This window comes from Phaseolus vulgaris, chromosome 4 (genome assembly GCF_051622355.1).
Source record: "Phaseolus vulgaris cultivar YP4 chromosome 4, ASM5162235v1, whole genome shotgun sequence".
Taxonomy (NCBI): Eukaryota; Viridiplantae; Streptophyta; class Magnoliopsida; order Fabales; family Fabaceae; genus Phaseolus; species Phaseolus vulgaris.
The window spans coordinates 21,541,196-21,560,907 of NC_143501.1; the positions used below are offsets into that span (position 1 = coordinate 21,541,196).

The 19,712-nt window shown below is 28.7% G+C and overlaps 1 protein-coding gene and 1 pseudogene across 1 annotated transcript; one reads left to right on the forward strand and one right to left on the reverse strand.

Moving 5' to 3' along the window:
• The first annotated feature begins 1,163 nt into the window (after positions 1-1,163).
• Positions 1,164-5,552, forward strand: LOC137837507 (Regulator of Vps4 activity in the MVB pathway protein). Its single transcript, XM_068646514.2, has 7 exons — positions 1,164-1,287; positions 1,472-1,548; positions 2,060-2,192; positions 2,327-2,430; positions 3,620-3,791; positions 3,902-4,042; positions 4,136-5,552. The coding sequence occupies exons 2-7, from the start codon at positions 1,499-1,501 to the stop codon at positions 5,111-5,113; spliced, it is 1,578 nt and encodes a 525-aa protein (XP_068502615.1). The 5' UTR covers positions 1,164-1,287; positions 1,472-1,498; the 3' UTR covers positions 5,114-5,552.
• Positions 5,553-14,247: 8,695 nt separating this feature from the next.
• LOC137838590 (uncharacterized) lies at positions 14,248-17,989 on the reverse strand (annotated as a pseudogene).
• Between the last annotated feature and the right edge of the window lie 1,723 nt (positions 17,990-19,712).

A 19,712-nucleotide genomic window follows, 5' to 3' on the forward strand; every position in this document is an offset into this window, starting at 1 on the left:
AAAACAGTACCACACAAATGGAGTTAAATTGTGACAACTAGAAAGAGTTCCAAAGAAATATTAGACTAAATTCATTATATTGACTAAAGTTGATATTATCTTATAGATTGAAAAAATATTGATATGATTTCTATTAATTAATAAAAAGTTATGAGATGATTTATAAATTGATATCTAAATTAACTACCAAGTTTTAATTACTAACTACTTTATATTCTAAATTAGTCTCTATTATACTAATAGTTAAAATGTTGATAACTAATGGTTAGATATCAATTTAAAAAATATTTTATAAATTTTTATTAATAATAAAAATGATTTTAGATACTATTAATTTTTTTAATTTATAAAATAATCTCTAATTTATTCCATATATTAACTAATTATTTTTGATTTTTAAAATTAATTTTTATTTAATATTTTTTTATAATTTTTTAATTAAAAGATGTTAAGAATTAAATAACTTCTTTTATTCACATACATGTTATTTTTAGTATAATTATCTTAAAACTTTTGAATATTTTATTCTAATAATGTAAATTTCTCCCTTAACTCGTTATATTTAAAAGTAAAGGCTGAATTTCTTTTATATTAGATCAAAATAATATATGTTTGAGAACTCTTAAAATTTGGAAACTTTCACTAATTAGAGACCTTGTATTATACCATTTTTTCTATATTTTTTATTCTAGACAGATATTTTTCATTCTCTAATATATTATAGAACATGAGATTTGTTGAGATTTATAATTTATTGTCAGAACAAATACTAACATCAACAACCCATTACCAATAATTGATAACAAATACTATCTTTTAAAAACCAAGTACTAACCATAAAAAATTGAATTTTAAGGACATTTTTCTTTTGAAAGGGTTAGAACCAAAAAATTTAAATATATTAAAGTTTATTTATTTTAAATTGAAATGGTTAAAAATAATACCATATCACAATATAAACTAACTATTGCAAATCTAAATTTTTTTTATCATAAATTTTATGGTAATATTATTTATATATTTTATTTCAAAATAGCTTATATGTGAAAATATTTATTTATTAGTTTAAAAGTGAGATTTAACATAAGTTTTAATTAATTCAGAGTATATACTTTGTGAAAATCAAACAGATAATTTACACATCAACCTAACGCGGACCAAACACTTAAAAAAATTATATATATAAGAGAGAAGAAAAAACAAAATAAAAATTGAGATTTCAATTTTCACACTTTCATCGATCTTTCTTCAGAAATCAAAACCTTCGTAGTTAAGGAAGACCAATTGGTATTCATCACATATAATCTCATTCTCTTTCTCTATTATTCATTCACACGAATTTTTTTTTTGTAGTTCAATTTAAATTGATAAAAAAAATCGGAACCTTAAAGTTCCAAGCTAGCTGTCTTCAACAAAACTCACTGCAATTCTCTGTTTTTGGTTTCTGGGATTTTGTTTTCTTGTGATTTAGGGTTTGATCCTGATCGAAACCTACACCATGGCCATGTTCGATTCCCTCTTCAACAAAGGTTTTAAGGCTGCCAAATGGTACTGTTTGCTTATTTTGTTTGATTTTGTATGTAATCTGGGTGTTTTATTTTTCTTATTGAAATTGTATTTTTTTTATACTTTGAAATGGCTGGGTTTAGTGGATTAATTGAGATAGTTTGTATTCCTGAATTTTCCCCTTTATCTACTTACTAAGTAACTGGGTATTGTTTATGTTATTTTTGTGCTTTAATTGTCAAGTATGGACTATGCGACTGTGTTTCAGTTTGATTTAAATGATTCAGTTTATTGCATAGCTCATTTGAACCAATTTAAAAATTGCCGGAAATTGTGACTGCAATTGCGGGTTATCCCAAAAACCTTGATGTTGTGACCGAAATTGCGGTGGCAGGCAGATTGTTTTTATAAAACCTTGATCTGGACAACAGTTCTTTTGTGGTGTTTAATCATTTTATTATTTTTATCACTGGTGTCGTTGCTGCTGCTTTCATTATTGTATTTTTGGTGTTTAGTTTGTAATTGATCTGTTTGCAAATGTTCATCCTTTCAGTAAAACTCTTCTGAAACTGACAATTCCGCGAATAAAGCTGTTAAGAAACAGAAGAGAGAATCAGTTGAAGAATATGCGGCGTGACATTGCCAAGCTACTTGAGACTGGCCAAGAAGCCACAGCTCGTATTAGGGTAAGCCTGCATATGATGTTTAATGTTTTTCTTTTTTAATTTGAGTATTTTAAGCCAATGGTTGAGGACGGGAAGAAAATCATTTTGGTACTTTTTCTTTGGTAGTTCTGTTCTTGATGAGGTCATATGTGCAGGTAGAACACATTATCAGAGAGGAGAATATGATGGCTGCTCAAGAAATCATTGAACTCTTTTGTGAACTTATTGCTGTCCGCCTTCCAATAATTGAATCTCAAAGGTAGTCTAGAGATGAAACAGAAATCTGCCTGACTAGCTTAGTTTCTGTCTGAATTTGTGTGATATGCCCATTTTAATTTTGCATTCAGGTTAGTTTAGTTATTAGTAAATCTTGTGTTGATGAAACTGTTAGTATGTTATTCAGACTGAATTTCACAAAAATGTTACTTTGTTCTACTGGTCTGACTAACCAGTAACTGGGAGGATCAATTTGTTTGTAGTCAAGACCTACAGTAAGCAATGTAAAAGCATTAAACTAAGAAGAAACGATGATTTTTTTCAGCATTTTGGTTGAGGGAGTGTTTGAACAAATTTATCAATCAATTGGTAAATGATTGGGATATAATTTTGTGATTGAAATGTCCCAATGCCTGTGACACTCAAATGAAAAATCTACTGAAAACTATAAAATGAGTCATGCCCTGGTGTTTGGACAGTGAAGTGCCAACGAGAACAAAAGTAATTGTAGCAGAGATAAGAATACTGAGGTGATTGAGTGGATCATTGGAAATACAAGAAAATGTAAAATTACAAATGATTTATATCAATGACATTCTGAGCCCTTATTGATGATGGAACTTTGTAAGGTGATCTGGTTGTGTGAGAAGAAGACCAACAGAAACACTAGTGAGAAAAAGGGGTTGAATTAAAAATAATGAGGTAGACTAGACGAAGACCTAAGAGAAGTCATATAACCATTAAAAAAAGCTTGCTAGAAGTTTTGCTGAAAATTTTCTTTTTGATATAATTCAATGGTTCATCTAGTAGGTTTTATTTGCAGCCACAACCAGTTTTAATGTCTTAAGAAACTATCCCAATTATCATGATCATTAGCTGTGAGAACATCACTTCTTTTGTTAACTTTTGTACTACCCTAATTATCAAATATTACTGCCACATAGTTCTACAAGTGATGATTCCCTATGGTTTTCAATTGCTGTTCTAATCTTCATATAATTTGTATTATTTGCTATTATTATCATTAAATAGACTGGGAATTTTGCTTATCATCTTTTTGAGAGTGTGATGATAAGTCGGAAAAAGTGGCCAATGGATTTTTAGCATTATTTAGTACTTGTTTTTTAAAAAGTGCATGTTGTGATTAAGACCATGATCATTCTTGTAACGAAAGTATAACTATAAAATATCAATCATTATTCTCTAATTATGAATGTTCACAATATTTTCAGGGAATGTCCCCTTGACTTGAAGGAAGCTATATCTAGTGTATGTTTTGCTGCACCGAGGTGTGCGGATCTGCCAGAGCTGTTGCAGGTTCAGATGCTATTTGCTGCCAAATATGGGAAGGAATTTTTATCTGCTGCAACTGAGCTCAGGCCAGACTGCGGGGTTAATCGCCAGGTTCCATGAATTTTTCATGTTATTAAAAACTTTTCTTCTCTTGTACTAAACTTTTTATACAAAAAGCCATTTTATTTTCATGACATTCTCCATGTGAATTTCAATTGCAGTTAATAGAGCTACTTTCAATTCGTGCACCTTCACCAGAAAAGAAACTGAACCTTCTGAAAGAAATTGCTGTTGAGCATGATTTAGAATGGGACCCGGCTGCTTCAGAAACTGAGTTCTTTAAAAAACATGAAGATTTATTGGTAAGTTTTAGGTTGTAATGACTAGCTAGAAAAATACTGGGAATGATTTCCCAACACACCACTATCTTACATTATAAGTCCTTTCCTTTTCAGAATGGCCCCACCCAATTCTTTAGTGGGTCTAAGTTGCCCCTTCCTGATGAAAAGCCCCAGGAAGAGATGTACTCTTCTCATGAAACACCCAATAAAGAAGAACCTGATTCTGATTCTGGCTCTGATACATTAGAATTTCCTGAAGTTCCTAAAGTATCAGTACGGCCAAACGCAAATGTTGCCACAGCTCCTGAAATTGTTACACATCTGACTATGGAACCCCTTGAAGTTGATCTTGATTCATCAAGCAATTCTGGAGATTTTGAAGATGTCAAGCAGGAGCAAGTTGAAGATAGATCAACAGTTCACAAAAATGAACTCCATACTTCAATTGCCAAAGAGAATATACAGTTTGTGCCATTCATCTCTCCTCCAGCATTATCGTCTGGATCATTTTCTGCAAGACCTAGTGACTCTTCTCCCACCTTTTCAAGCGCAAAATCAGAACCCAAAGTGGACTTACAGGATGTGTTAGCTGCTGCCCATGCTGCTGCAGAAACTGCTGAACGTGCAGCAGCTGCAGCTCGCACAGCAGCTAGTCTTGCTCAAATCCGAATTAATGAGCTGACTAAGAAGAGAAGTGATGAACATGTATCCGACAGTAGCTCCGAGAACCCATTTTATGCTGGTGGTGATAATGAATCTCCAAAAAAGGATAAGCATTTCACCGAGCAAAATTCTGCAGGTAACTCTGATGTCCATAATAGAAAAGATCTTGAACATTACCAGGATCATTATACTTCCCCAGACTCTCATTCATCAAGTTTTCCTTCCTTTAACACACTCAAGGAAGATTATGATTCCTCCCCGCCCAGTAATCATGTACTGAATGACAACTTCTCTAGTCACCAGCCCAAGAGATTACCTTCAATGGATGACGACTCATACTTCTCATACCCCAACCTGTTTACCTCTCAAAACTCTAGTGTTGGATCTCAGACACATTCAGATCATAGCCGTTCCCCTCATGATCTGTGATGAAGAATTATCATCCGGCCACACATTTCCTTATATGAGAATCTTAAGTCTTGCTCACGAGTGTGTTTTATACCTGCAGTAAGTACTTTGTTTTTTCATATTTTCGAAGAGCATGCAATCCCTGGCTTTGTTGTCTCCACAGTGGATACTAAGGCCGGCTTTGTTCAATGACGGGTACTGCCACTATGTAATTGCTTTAGTTCAGAAGCGTTACTGTTTGTGGCCGTGGCTGCAATCGCTGTATAAATCTTATAGTGTTGGAATAAAAGCAGTAAGCTTCATTTTTATTTACATTTTTTGTTTCAAGGAAAGCAAGACAGCAGATATACGAGTTATGTCAGTGGAGGATATTAGACCTGTAATACATGTAGAACTTCATTTGTAATTTTGTGAGATGGTGGCATGAGTGTGGAATATATCATTTCATTAGTTTTTTTCATGATGTTTTCTATCAAATGAGTTTCATTGTTCATATTTCTTTCCAAATGTGTTAGATATGCATCATTTGACAATAAATTATTCTTAATTTTCCAAGTCTCTTAATCCTTAAAATGGTTCAAAATATTACAGACGCGAGACTAGCAAAGATCTTATCATGGTCATGGAAGCATGTATGCATTTTCATTGAAATTTTAATGGATAATGATGCTGGAAATTATTGTGTGTATGTGTGTATATTTTATATTCGTAGTTGAGGTTTTAGGTGTAAATGCAATTTATTAGACTTCAAACAATACTTATAACATAATCAAGGTGTAGCGTGATAGTGGAAGTAAATCTTGGTTGAAGAAATTGGATCAGACCACTTGGTTGATCTGATTATAAGGCTCAAAATTAGATAAATCTAAAATGATTTGATGTATGATATGGATTGTGTTCAACATTTATGATCGATCTTAATTTAATTTATTCTAGTTAAAATATGGGTAAATATCTTACATCTTTCGAAATACCAAATTATTCTTGATAGTTTTGATAGAGTAGTTCTAGAATAAGGGATGTTTTTGTAAGTAAAAGATGTTTTTGAAATAGGAAGTCATTTCAGAATATCCTTTCTATAATACATTTTTTCACTATCAAAATGATAAATGTAGAATTTATAAAGTGTATTATGAAAATGATATTCTGAAATGGTTACGGAATGGAATGTCCCACCATAGGTTATGAACTACCCTTTTCAAAATGCAAGGGAATATTTTAAATATTTATTATTTAAATAAAAATATTATAATAATAAATTTATATATCAAAATTAAGAATTATTGTAGAGTAAATTAAAATTATAAATCAAAATTACATCAATTATTGAAGTATTAGTAAAAAATTAAGAAAAATCAAATCGATCAATTATTCCATTATTAGTAAACAATTAAGAATACATAAAAAAACAAAAATAAAAATTTAACCCAAATTACAAATAACATTTGTATTATATTTATTGTCATAGCAATGTATAAATATATTTAGATAGATCTTTTCTCAAATTTAAAAGACAAGGTAGTTAGTAAAGAATTAAGAAAAATCAAATCGATCAAAAATAAAAAATTGACCCAAATTACAAATAACATTGTGTATTATATTTATTGTCATAGCAATGTATAAATATATTTAGATAGATCTTTTCTCAAATTTAAAAGGCAAGGTAGGCTTGATCCATAAATAGTAAAGTTTTGTTGTTTGTTGTGAATCATTGTGCTTCAGCTTTTTCTTTATCAAATTGGCAAGGGGTGTTTTATAGCTTGAGCATTTTCTTGTTCATCAAATTGGCAATGGGTGTTTTGTAGCTGCAAAATATAAAGCATACAGAATCTTTTAGATACAATATCCATGAGGTAATCATATATTCATAATTTTATAAGTCATATATTCATGTAGTTGTCTTATAGATGTTAACCACATAGAAAATGGTAAACACATTGTTCCAAAAACAGCAAGCCAGAACTTAAATGTATACATCTACATGTATGCATAATATTGTAACTCACTGTATGTATTCTCTTTTCATATTATTAAATAAAGACTTTTGACATAGTAAATTGTAACATAACGCAATATCTCATTAATTATAGGAAATACTATTATAGAATAAATATGAACTTCATTACTTGTGGCCAAGTGTATTTAAAGCTCAATTCAGACAACAATTTTTCAACAATTTCATGGGAAATGTAAATAAATTCCATAACAAAAGAAGTTAGATGTATTGTTAAATTCAAAGCTTTATAACAGAAAATATACTCAGTAAAAGAACAAAATATACTAAAAGAGAAATAGGGTCTTATGTTGTAGAGCTTAATAATAAAGCATTAACAAATTAGAAATGTAAAACACAAAACCCACCAGATTCTGTTAATATGGAGAAAGGAAGAAAGCTAATCTGAAACAAAGGATGGAAGAGCAGATGTTTGCAACAAAGGTTGTTTCTGCTGGAAAAAACATGGCTTTGCTTTGATGATAGAAATTGAAAGAGATGAAAAGTGAATAATAAATTGGGAAGTAAGATTAGAAAACCCAATGGTTTATTTGGTGTGTCCAGAAAGTTCCAGTGCCTACCTTTTTTATTTATCATTATTATTTTACGTAAAATACTTTTGAAATTGATTTTATTTTAATTTGAAAATTTGGAAATTTTATTCAGTTTGATTTTGATGATTAATTTTTTGACTTTTTAAAGTGTCTGTAATATTATTTTAATTTTGGCAAATAAATTTAAAAAGTAATTTGTTCAAATAATTCGAAATTTCGTACAATACTTCGATGGTATATAACATTTCATAGATAAAAAAAAGTTAAACTAAAATTTAATAGACAACTTACTATATTTAATTATCATTATTATAATTATAATAATTAATATAAGTTACAAATTGTTAATAAAGACAAATTTACTTCAAATGTGAATCATTCAAATTTAAAATAAATATTAAATATAGTAAATAAATATTAAAGCATTCATGAGCAGATTACATTAGTTTACATTGTAAATAATACAGGTATTATAAAAGAAAAAGAGGAACTAATTAATTGTCCCCAAAACATTTAAATTATAATTATAATGATGGTCATTCAAAAGTTTTTGAGATCCAATAAAAATAATATAGGTAAATTTGATTGATGTCCACGAACTTCATCATGTGGGTACATCTCCAAAAAGATCTTGAACTAATATCTGCAATTAAAAAAAATTATGTAAAAAATATAATTAATTACATTATAGAAACACATTTAAAGTAAATCGTATAAAAGAATATGTTTGTTCCTTAAGGAACATGATTTAGGTATGAAGCATATTGAATTATGCGACAACCTTCTTTGCTAGAAATTGAAATCAAATATATGAAATATATAATGACAAAGGATGAAATATTAATTAAAACATATAGTGCTCATACAAACGAAAGAAATTTAAAAGTTCATATAACAAAAGTCTAACTGTATGCCAAAACAGGTGAAAAAAATCAAAATGTAATACATTACTGAGTGATTAATAATGAACAATATAATAACAAACCTTATTGCAGAATATATTAAAACCTATTGAATACCAGATAAAAAATAATGAAAAATTTCTAAGTGTAATGTACTGCCGTTAAACATCATATGTAACAATGCTAACACATTATAAACACGTCTGATAATGAATGAAAGTTTGAAGTAAAACATAGAACAAATAAAAACAAATATATTCAGATAAACATTAAACATAATAACAATAAAATAAACATAAACATTAATAATAATAAACTGTTCTGGTTTCCAACAAAGGGAAACTTAAGTAAACCACAAAAGGTAACTTTTTTCTCCTTTCAAAACAAAAGAAAGGATTATCCAAAAAAACATTAAGAAATATAATTATAGAGTTTGGGCTGTCTTTTATAATGACTTTTCATGAGTAGCAGAACCTTGATATCAGAAGAAGGCATCATCATATGACATTCAAATATAATTGTGTTGTCTTCACGGAAGGAATGAAGACTACAAATTTTTTTCCAGCCACTCCCAAGCTTGATGTTTGTGCAAGGAAACCTTCCTCTTAACACTTTGCATTGAACATCATGTAGCAGTCCATGTAGCGTAACGTTTCTGAATTTCGTTTTCGAAAGATATTCCGCAAATCCACCGCGGAGATCCTTCAACAAAATAAGAGTAAGTATTGAAGAAAAGAAATAGAATATAAACAAAGCATTTAAAAGAAAGGATTCTTAAAGTTACCAGATAATTTCTTTTGATATTAAAAGAAGACAACGTAATGTAAAAATGTTCAAAGGGACTCTTGGTCAGCGGTTCCCTTCCTTGAACTTCCTTCAAATAATGATTAACACCAATTTCACAGATCTCTCCCATAAAAACAGTTATTTTGAAACAACTTTGACCCCGTAACGGAAGAGTATAGAGTGGTCGCCTTTAAAGCCATAAATGGAACTCAAAGTCGACCATCCATCCAAAATTTGGGAAGACAATATATCCTGGTTATAATATACATTATGGACGTTCCCTGCATTATCTGCGAGGGTTCACTCCTTAGAAAGTTCTGATTGAAACTCAACAGCGAAGGCACGATCAACATAACCATTTTATACATTGTGTAAAATAAAATAGGGTAAACAAAATGCATTGATGAAAAAAGTAGGTATTGAAGAGAAAAAAAATAAACTACATACTTGCCCGCGAATGTACATTGAACAAAAAAGACCTCGTGTATCAAGTTCATTAATTTCTTCAGCAGAAAAAGCCATCTAAGTTAATAATAAAAGTGGAGGTTGAATGACTTAGGAAAAGGTAAATATAGAAAAGTAGATAGAAGAAAAAAAGTCATCTAAGTTAATAATAAAAGTGGAGATTGAATGACTTAGGAAAAGGTAATATAGAAACGTAGATAGAAGAAAAGAGTAGGATTCTGAGTAATGAAAAGGCAAGTTTCTTACGTATTTATAGCCAAATATGAGTCGTCACACTTTCATATCCATTGCCTCAAACAACATGTCGTTTCAGTTCAAGAAAATCAATACATAATTAATAATGAATAATAAGAGTACATAAAAAAATTATTATTTAAATATTTATAAATAATAAAATAGTCAATCATGAATAGAAAATAAGATAAGTATGTTAACTATAATTATTGCTACACCATTGTATTTGATGACCTTTCAACTTTCCACTGCATTATACAACAGAATACTTGTCTTTCAAGTATCTTATTAAACAAATATTGAAATAATAATTATTACAATTTTCTAATTTTTATAACAAATGATAATAATATTAGTAAACAGTATAATTTTATTTACTAATAATTAGTATTTATATGAAAAAAAACAAACAATTAACGTAATTGAAAATAATAATATATCTATATAATTTTGACATATCTAATAATTTAATAGTAAAACGAATAGACTTATAATTTTTACCTACTTTATGTATATATTGAAATGATTACTTGCTGCCATATCTAAGAGAAATCCCTAGGAAGACTAAAAGTCTACATTGAGAAGAGTGTATAAGGGATAGAGAACGACCACATTTCTGACATCTATTTAATGCACATTATTAATTAAAAATAAAATAGTTTACACAAAAAGGTTAGTACAATAAGAAATATAAAATAAGGATTAAAAAGGGTAAAATCATTATGACTTATAAAAAAAATATTAAAAACACATATCAAACATAAATGTGAAAAATAATTGAATGGGAACAATAATTTTGAACCACGTATAAATAAATAACTGTTGTAAATCAATATACATACCTGTAATAATACCTTCTCTGAAAGCAAAATATTATTGTAATAATCTTAAAAAAAATGGAAGAACAAATAAGATATAGAATCTTGAATAATTATAACATTATAACATAGTTGACAAACCTGTAAGATATCTGACTAACATTCTTCCAAAAAATACGCCATTATATTAATTAGACACAAACTAAGTGAAATTCTTAAGTAGAAGGCAAAATTAACTATAAAGTAAATGATGAAATAAACAATGTTGTGAATAGAAATTAGAAAGAGTTAACAAAATTACAAATACAAACTAAAAATGTGCAAGAGTACAGAAGTACATCAAAATTCATCTTTCATAGTACTCTTTTTTCAAGCTGAAATGGTTATCCGAATTAATGGTATTCCATTTGGAATGACATGTAGTGGAAATAACAACAGAAGTACAATTTCTGATGCTATAATTAAAAAAAAAGTTGGATTTATTTGGGGAAAACAAAACAAAAACATATAAGAATGTTTCAAGTATTTTGTATCATAAACTGTTTGTTCATTATTGTGGCTAACCAATAATATTTACGAATAAGAACTACGCTGAAGTGCATTCAGAAAGCCAATGAAGAACATATATGACTCAAGAACCATAAATATAAATGTAGATGAATTTCTTGATACATTACCGTTTGACTGAGAATGGAAACCAAATTCGTTTCTTGTAGTAACCTTTGGCACCATAACTTTAGAGAGTATTGTACTCATAAACTATTTTTGGGCATACAAATCCTATATTGTTATAATTATTAAAAAAAGGTACATTTCAACAGGAAAACAGTTGTATTCTTCTCCATCATTTCCAAATATAACCTAATTATAAAATAATAATAAGAAAAGGAATTCGTGCAAGAAACCCTAAAATTTGTCAACGGTCCACAAAAGCTCACCTTTTACTTACATTGTCGGTTTCCATAAATGTGCATTCATTGTCTGTAATGACTAATTCCAAAAAAGAGATATCAACAAACAAAAATCATTGATAAGTAAATCGTAAATAAAATATGGATGATTTTTTGAATAAAATGCTTTAACCTGAAATCTGTGAACTAAATGCATGTCAAAAGCAGAACTTTAATTATCATTTATGTGCATAATCAACAAAGAAGAAAAATTATTTTCAGTTCCGAATTCATGAATGCCTCTAAAGTAGGTATGAATACAAATTCCTTATTCTCATGTGAAAATAAAAGAGAAATAAAGTTCTTATGTTCTAGAACTCAAGAATAAAGAAATAAGAAAGTACATATGAAAAAAAAAACTCACTAGATTCTGCCAAAATGGAGAAAGGAAGTAAAGCAATCTGAAGAAAAGGATGAAATCATAGACGTTTGCAACTAAGGGTCTTTCTCGGTTGGAAAAAACATAACTTTGCATTGAATATGGACATCCCAAGAGATGAAAACTGAACAATAAATTGGGAAGTAGGCTTAAGAGACCCACCCTTAGTTTATTTTGTGTTTCCAGAGAGTTCCAGAGTTCCAAGGTCTTAACTTTTTTTTATTATTCTTATTTTAAGTGAAATAAGTTAGAGATTAATTTTATTTTAATTTGTAAATTTGAAAATTGTATTAATTTTGATTTGATGTTGATGGTAAGTTTTGATAATTTTTATAGTGTCTGTAATATTATTATAAATTTTGGAAATAAATTTAAAAACTAATTTCTTCATCTAATTCAAATTCGAATTTCAGACAATAATTCAAGATTTAAACAATAATCATACACAATTTACTATATTTAATAATCATAATAACAATTAAAATTAAGATATATTAGAAATGGTTGATAAAAACAATTTGACTTCAAATGATGTGAATAATTGAAATTCAAATTAAATATAGTACATAAACATTAAAAAATTGATTATTAGACTACATTAGCTTACAATGTAAAGAGTACAGGTACTATAAAAGAAAAAAAGGAACTAATTTATTGTTCCCGTATAACATTTACATTACAACAATTTCCTAATTTGAGATTCCAATGAAAATGATATATGTAAATTGGATTGTTGCTACAAACTTCACCATGTAGGTACATCTTCACTAAAAAGATCTTGCACTACTTTCTACAAGTAAAAAAAATGTAAAAAGTATAATTAATGACATAATAGAAATAAAAATACATTTAAAGTAAAACTGATAAAAGGGAAATGTGTGTTTCTTAACAGAAACATGTTTTAGGTGAAAAACATATTAAATTATGCAACCACCTTCTTTGAAATAATTTGAAATCAAATATATGAAATATATAATGACAAATGGAGATAGAAAAAGAAATTTAAAAAACCATATAACAGAAGTCAAAATTTATGCCCAGACAGTTCAAAACGATCAAAGGATTTAATACATCACTGAATCATTAATAATGAATAATATAATAACAATCACCATTCCACAATATATTAAAAAAAATGAATAACAGGTGAAAAATAATGAAAGTTTTGTGAGTTTAATGTACTGGCAACTGTTTTAGTGTTAAGCATATGTAACAATGCTAACACATTATACACAGGCTTGATAATGAATGAAAGTTTAAAGTAAAGCATAGAACAAATAAAAATGAAACAAATCAAATAAAGCTTAAACATATAAAATCCAAATAAACATAAACTTAATAACAATAAATTGTTCTGGTCTCCAAAAAAGAGAAACCTTAAAACCAACTGGGAAAGATAAAAAGTAAAAATGTTAACTAAACAACAAAAAGTAAATAGTTCTTATCCTTTCAAAACAACATAAAGTAGTATCCCAAAACATTAACAAATCTAATTATAGAGTGTGACCTGTCTTGTGTAGTGACATATCTTGACTTGCAGAACCCTAATATCAAAAAGAGCCATCATCATATGACATTCAAAAATAATTTTGTCATCTTCACGGAAGGAATGAAGACTACAAAAATTTTTCTAGCCCATGCCAAGCTTGATGTTTGTGCAAGGAAACCTTCCTCTTAGGACTTTGCATTTAACATCGTGTAGTGGTCCATGTAGCGTAACGTTTCTGAATTTCGTTTTCAAAAGATATTCCGCAAATCCACCGCGGAGATCCTTCAACAAAATAAGAGTAAGTATTGAAGAAAAGCAATAGAATATAAACAAAGCATTTAAAAGAAAGGATTCTTAAAGTTACCAGATAATTTCTTTTGATATTAAAAGAAGACAACGTAATGTAAAAATGTTCAAAGGGACTCTTGGTCAGCGGTTCCCTTCCTTGAACTTCCTTCAAATAATGATTAACACCAATTTCACAGATCTCTCCCATAAAAATAGTTATTTTGAAACAACTTTGACCCCGTAATGGAAGAGTATAGAATGGTCGCCTTTAAAGCCATAAATGGAACTCAAAGTCGATCATCCATCCAAAATTTGGGGAGACAGTATATCTTGGTTATAATATACTTTAAGGACGTTCCCTGCACTATCTGCGAGGGTCCACTCCTTAGAGAGTTTTGATTGAAACTCAACAGCGAATGCACGATCAACATAACCATTCTATCCATTATGAAAAATAAAAGTCAATAAAATGCATTGTTTTAAAATGTAGGTATTGAAGAAAAGAAATGAACTTCTGACTTTCCCGCGGATGTACATTGATGAAAAAAGACCTCGTGTATCAAGTTTCATAATTTCTTCAGCACTAAAATCCATCGAAGTGAATAATAGATAGTGGACAATGAAGGAAGTAGGGAATAGTAAGATAGGAACGTAGAAAGAACAAAAGAGTAGGATTCTGAGTGAACAAAAACCAAGTGTCTTACGTATTTATAGCCAAATATCAGTTGTGACCCTTTGATATCCATTGTCTCAAACAACATGACGTTTCAGTTGAAACACAATATTCAATAATAAGGAGAGGAATATATAATTAATAATTAATAATGAATAATAATACTAAATAATAATAAAAAATTGATTATTAGAAATGAAAAAATAAAAAAATACTCAATCATGAATAGAAGATAAAAAGCTTACCTGTATATATTATATATATTATATATTATTATATTATATATTATATTGAAATAATAAATTGCTGCCATATCTAAGAGAAATACCTAGGAAGATTAAAAGACGACATTGAAAAGAGTGCATAAGGGATAGAGAACGGCCACAATTCTGACAGCTATTTAATGCACCTTATTAATTAAAAGTAAGTTAGTTTAAACAGATTTAGGTGAGTACAATGAGAAATATATTATATGGTTTAAAAAACCTAAAATGATATGACTTCTCCCAAAAAAACTATTAAAAACACATATATGAAAAAGGGTGTTAAAAAAATATACATATCTGTAATAATACATCCTCAGAAAGAAAAAAAATATTGCAATAAGCTTAAAAAAAATAGAAGAATAGATCAGATATAAAATTTGATAAGTAATATCTGGAATAATTATAAATTTATAAAATAATTCACAAACTTGTAAGTTTTGTGCCCAACATTCTTCCAAAAAAATAAGTCATTATATTAATTACACAAAAACTCTTTAACATTCTTAAGTAGAAGGCAAAAATTAACTATAACGTAATTACGTACCAGAAGGATAACGTCGAATGATGAAATCAACAATATTAAATAAACAAACTCAAAATGTATTTATACATCATAAAATATTCTAAATAGAAATTAAAAACAGTCAACAAAATTACAAATACAAAGTAAAAATGTCCAATAGTGATAGAAATACATCAAAAATCATCATCATTCATAAAACTCCCTTTTCGATCTTGATATTTTTCCTTAATACCCTTAATGGAACATCATCATCGGCTGTGTGTGATGGTGAAACAAAATCTCTTTTAAGTCCTAGAGGAACGACTTCAACACTTAACTTCATTGGCAAATTTTTTAAACAAATCCTGCAACATGAAGTATAAATATTAGTAAGATTTATATTTTTAAACTAATTATTTAAATATAAAATACCTGAGGAACTTCTACAGAGGAATCGTCTTGTTCGACATCTTTAATATTGCATAGTCTTTTCTTCTGAGTTTGAAGTTCCTTGACAACATAAAAATTAAAGTAAAAGATATAAATAATTAATTTAGAAATAAAATGCAACACAAAATATAATATAATAAAATAAAAATACATACCACACTTTCATAACCACCATTAGAAAATATTTGGATAATACTGTCATTAGTACAAATTTTTTTGACACGGAATGATTGGTCAAACTTGTTAGATTGATCTTTAATACAACCAACTTTAAACAACACAACTTTGTCTATCAAAAGACCAAATTCTTTGGGTAGTACACCAGAATCAAAGTTCTAGAAATTAAAAAAAGAGAGTAAAATATTACTATATTAATTTATACAATAACATTTTCATATATGCATCAATAGATATAAGCACTATTGGAAAATTACCTTGTCATTACTTTCAAATAATTCCGCACAAGATTTCAGTGTAGTTGTATCTCTGTCAAAAAGAACAAAAGTGGTGGAGTCTGTTTCATCCATTACTCCCACCTTCAGCTTATACCGGAAATATAAAATATAAAGAAAAGGTTAAGAAATATAATATAATAGATTTTACTAATATAGAAAGTAATGAAAAGAAAATTATGGCATTTACAAAGAATACCTTGGTTGCACTTTCATAACATGCTTATTACATTTTTCACAAAAAAACATCTTCGAATCCGGGTAAACGACTTTATTGCATAAGTAAGCCGTGTACCACAATTCATCATTAGCTACAATATGTTTTATAGTAGCTAAAACAACAAAAATGCTTTTCTGAAAACAAAAACAGGTTCTGCAGTTAAGCATACATAATTGATTTAATTAAATTTTGCTAAAAAAATATAATTATACCTCCTTACAATCTTTTAGGCCTTGAATAGTGTTTCTTGGAATGAAGTGGATAAATTCATCATCAACATTCTGTTTTCCAGAATCACACAACTGACTGAGTCCTTGAGTAGGAGAATCTGTATTTTCCATCATCCTACAAATGTTAAATTTGTAGTTAGAATGTGTCATAATTTTCAAGTAATGAGTGACAAAAGTACATATTGAAGTAACCTTTTCTTAAGTTCGTTTGCCTCTTTAGACTGTAAGTTATATTTTAATTTCGACAAGCAGTTTTGTAGACAAACCTTGTCCACAATCAAAATAAAATACATTAGGTTATAAGTACATAAATTTAAGTAGAATAATAAAAAAATAAGTTACAGTTGCATGAGTAAACATACCCTGGAAAATCTTGACTTTAGCAAACTGCACACTGATGACCACATTTTGCAACTCTCCAGATGACAAAAATGCATTGAGCTCATCAACGTAATTTCCAAATAATGTACACTCCATGCGCAAGTTGTTGTAAATAAAATTTGAATTGTTTAAAACAAATTTTCGAATGGTTGAACTACAAAATTTTAGCTTACCCATCAGCTTCAATGGAAATCACATTTAACTTAGTTGATGAGCCTGTTCTATTAATCTCCCTCTAAGTGCCTACACCAGTCAGTAAACCAATAACATCTGGAAGAAGAAAATTATGTAAGCACATATGGAAACAAATATGTTGAACCAAAACCATTATAAGTAAACTTACCAACTAAATAATCAGTATCAAAATCAGGGGCTCTTATCACAGACATTGGGGTGTACTGTGGTATTGCACATGATACCAGTTCATTACCTACACAGGTTACCTTAGTTCCAAACTGGAAATTAATCTTGCACTTGTGACGGGTTGTTCTATAAGATCCTGAATTAGTTGTCACACTAAAGAAATTGAAGGAATAAACCTTATCCTCGAAAATATGATTTTGAAATTTATAAATTAGTGTTTTTCCTAACAGAAACATGAATTCTATCACCCTGGAAAAGAAGAATCAAGATTAAACATGATTAGAATAATTGATATTAATATTTAGTACAAAACAATAAGAAAGGAAATGATAAAACAGTTCACCTCTTTATCTTGAATCACCATTTCCATTGAGAATGGATACTTGCTTTTCTTGAAGTCCGACACAAACCACAATCGAATCACTCTTGCTATCAGAATCCAATTTTCATTCTCTGGATTGATATCTTTGATTGAATTTGTATTTTGTCTTAACAAAGACATTGTAAGATATTCCTTTTAAGAAAAAGGAAAATGCAGACTACAAATGCTGATGCTAAATGAGATTCCAAATAACATACCACGCATCTATTTATATAGAAGGATTGGTGCTTAATTATTTTGAAAAAGTAAAAAATAAGTAAAATCTAGATTTCAAAATGAGTACGAATAGTAAGAAAAAGAATGAATGATGATTGATTTATACAATGTTTCACGAAAAGGAAAACTTTTTTTTAAAGAATCAAACCATAAAATGGTCTAATACATACGGTAACGTTAACATTGTGATAAAATTCTTAACTTTTAGGTCCTGGAAACAAAATTGCTTTTCCACTCAAAAGAACATCATTCTACTTTCAGCATTAACATTAATGAAAATGTTGTTTGACTTTCACTAGTACAAAATTTGAAAACAACGACCATTTATTTAGTGCGGCTTTGCGTTTAAACGCATTTGTAAAAAACGCGGTGACATTTTTGTAATTAAATTGATTTACAAATGCGGTTCTAGGGTAAGACCGCATTTGTAAATCAATTAAAATGAATTACAACTGCGGTCATAGTAAAGTCAATTTTTTATGATGTAAGTATCTTTACCTATTATTCAATTTACTTTATGTTAAATTATTATTGATTATGCTTTAACTAAAAACTTGTAGGTTTTTGCATAGAGTCTGTATCACTGAGGGGAAGGAAAATATGTATGGATTCGTAGATCCTGCATATACTAATCCCGTTGGACCAAACTCAACTGAGACTCAAGCATACATCACTAACATCCTGGAAAAAGAGGGAAAACAAATTTATTTATGCCCTTACATTAATGAGTAAGTTTAATTATATGTCATCAATTATTATTATTTCATGTTTTAAATATTTACTAACTCTTTTCAATGATCATATAGGCATCATTGGCAGTTACTTGTCTTATCAATGGTTGATAAGACTGCTGTGTGGTTTTGTTCCCTACACAAGAAGATGCCCACAAAATTTAAGGATATCATTGATACGTAAGTATAGTATAAACTTAACTTTGTATATGTTACTAATTAACCATCTACTAACGAGGTTTTTTGTATTAACCAGTTCATGGCGTGGATATAACATCCTAAAAGGTCGATCCAGTTCAAATAATTTGAACTACATAAGAGTAAAGGTTTGTAATTTTTTTCTTTCTCTATTATCATTGTTTATCAATATACTAACATATTACTTTTTATTGAATTATATAGTGTAATAAACAACCAGGAAGCTATGAGTGTGGCTATTACATTATGCAATGGATGATTACCATTATAAGACTAGGTGTTAAAACTGGTTGGAAGGAGGTATATGTTAAATCATTTTTATAATTCTTGAACATATATATATATCTAGAAACTAATTTATGTCAACTTTGCAATGCAGTTATTCACAGAAGAAACACCAATGAGTGAGGAAGGCATTTCATATGTTAGAGATTCTTGGTCCACATACTTCATTAATTTTTATAACTCTAGCATAAGTAAACAATATTAGTGGTTTTATTATATGTAATTTGATCACTTGTAAATGTACATTTTGATGATTTCAATTGGTTACTACATTTTTGTATTTGTCTGGCTGGGTTTGATCATTATGCAGGTTATTTAAATATATGGTTTCTGCACAAAACAGGATGTACCAAAAAAAAAAAGCACTATTTACAAATGCGGTCATTTACCAAGACCGCATTTGTAAATAGTGA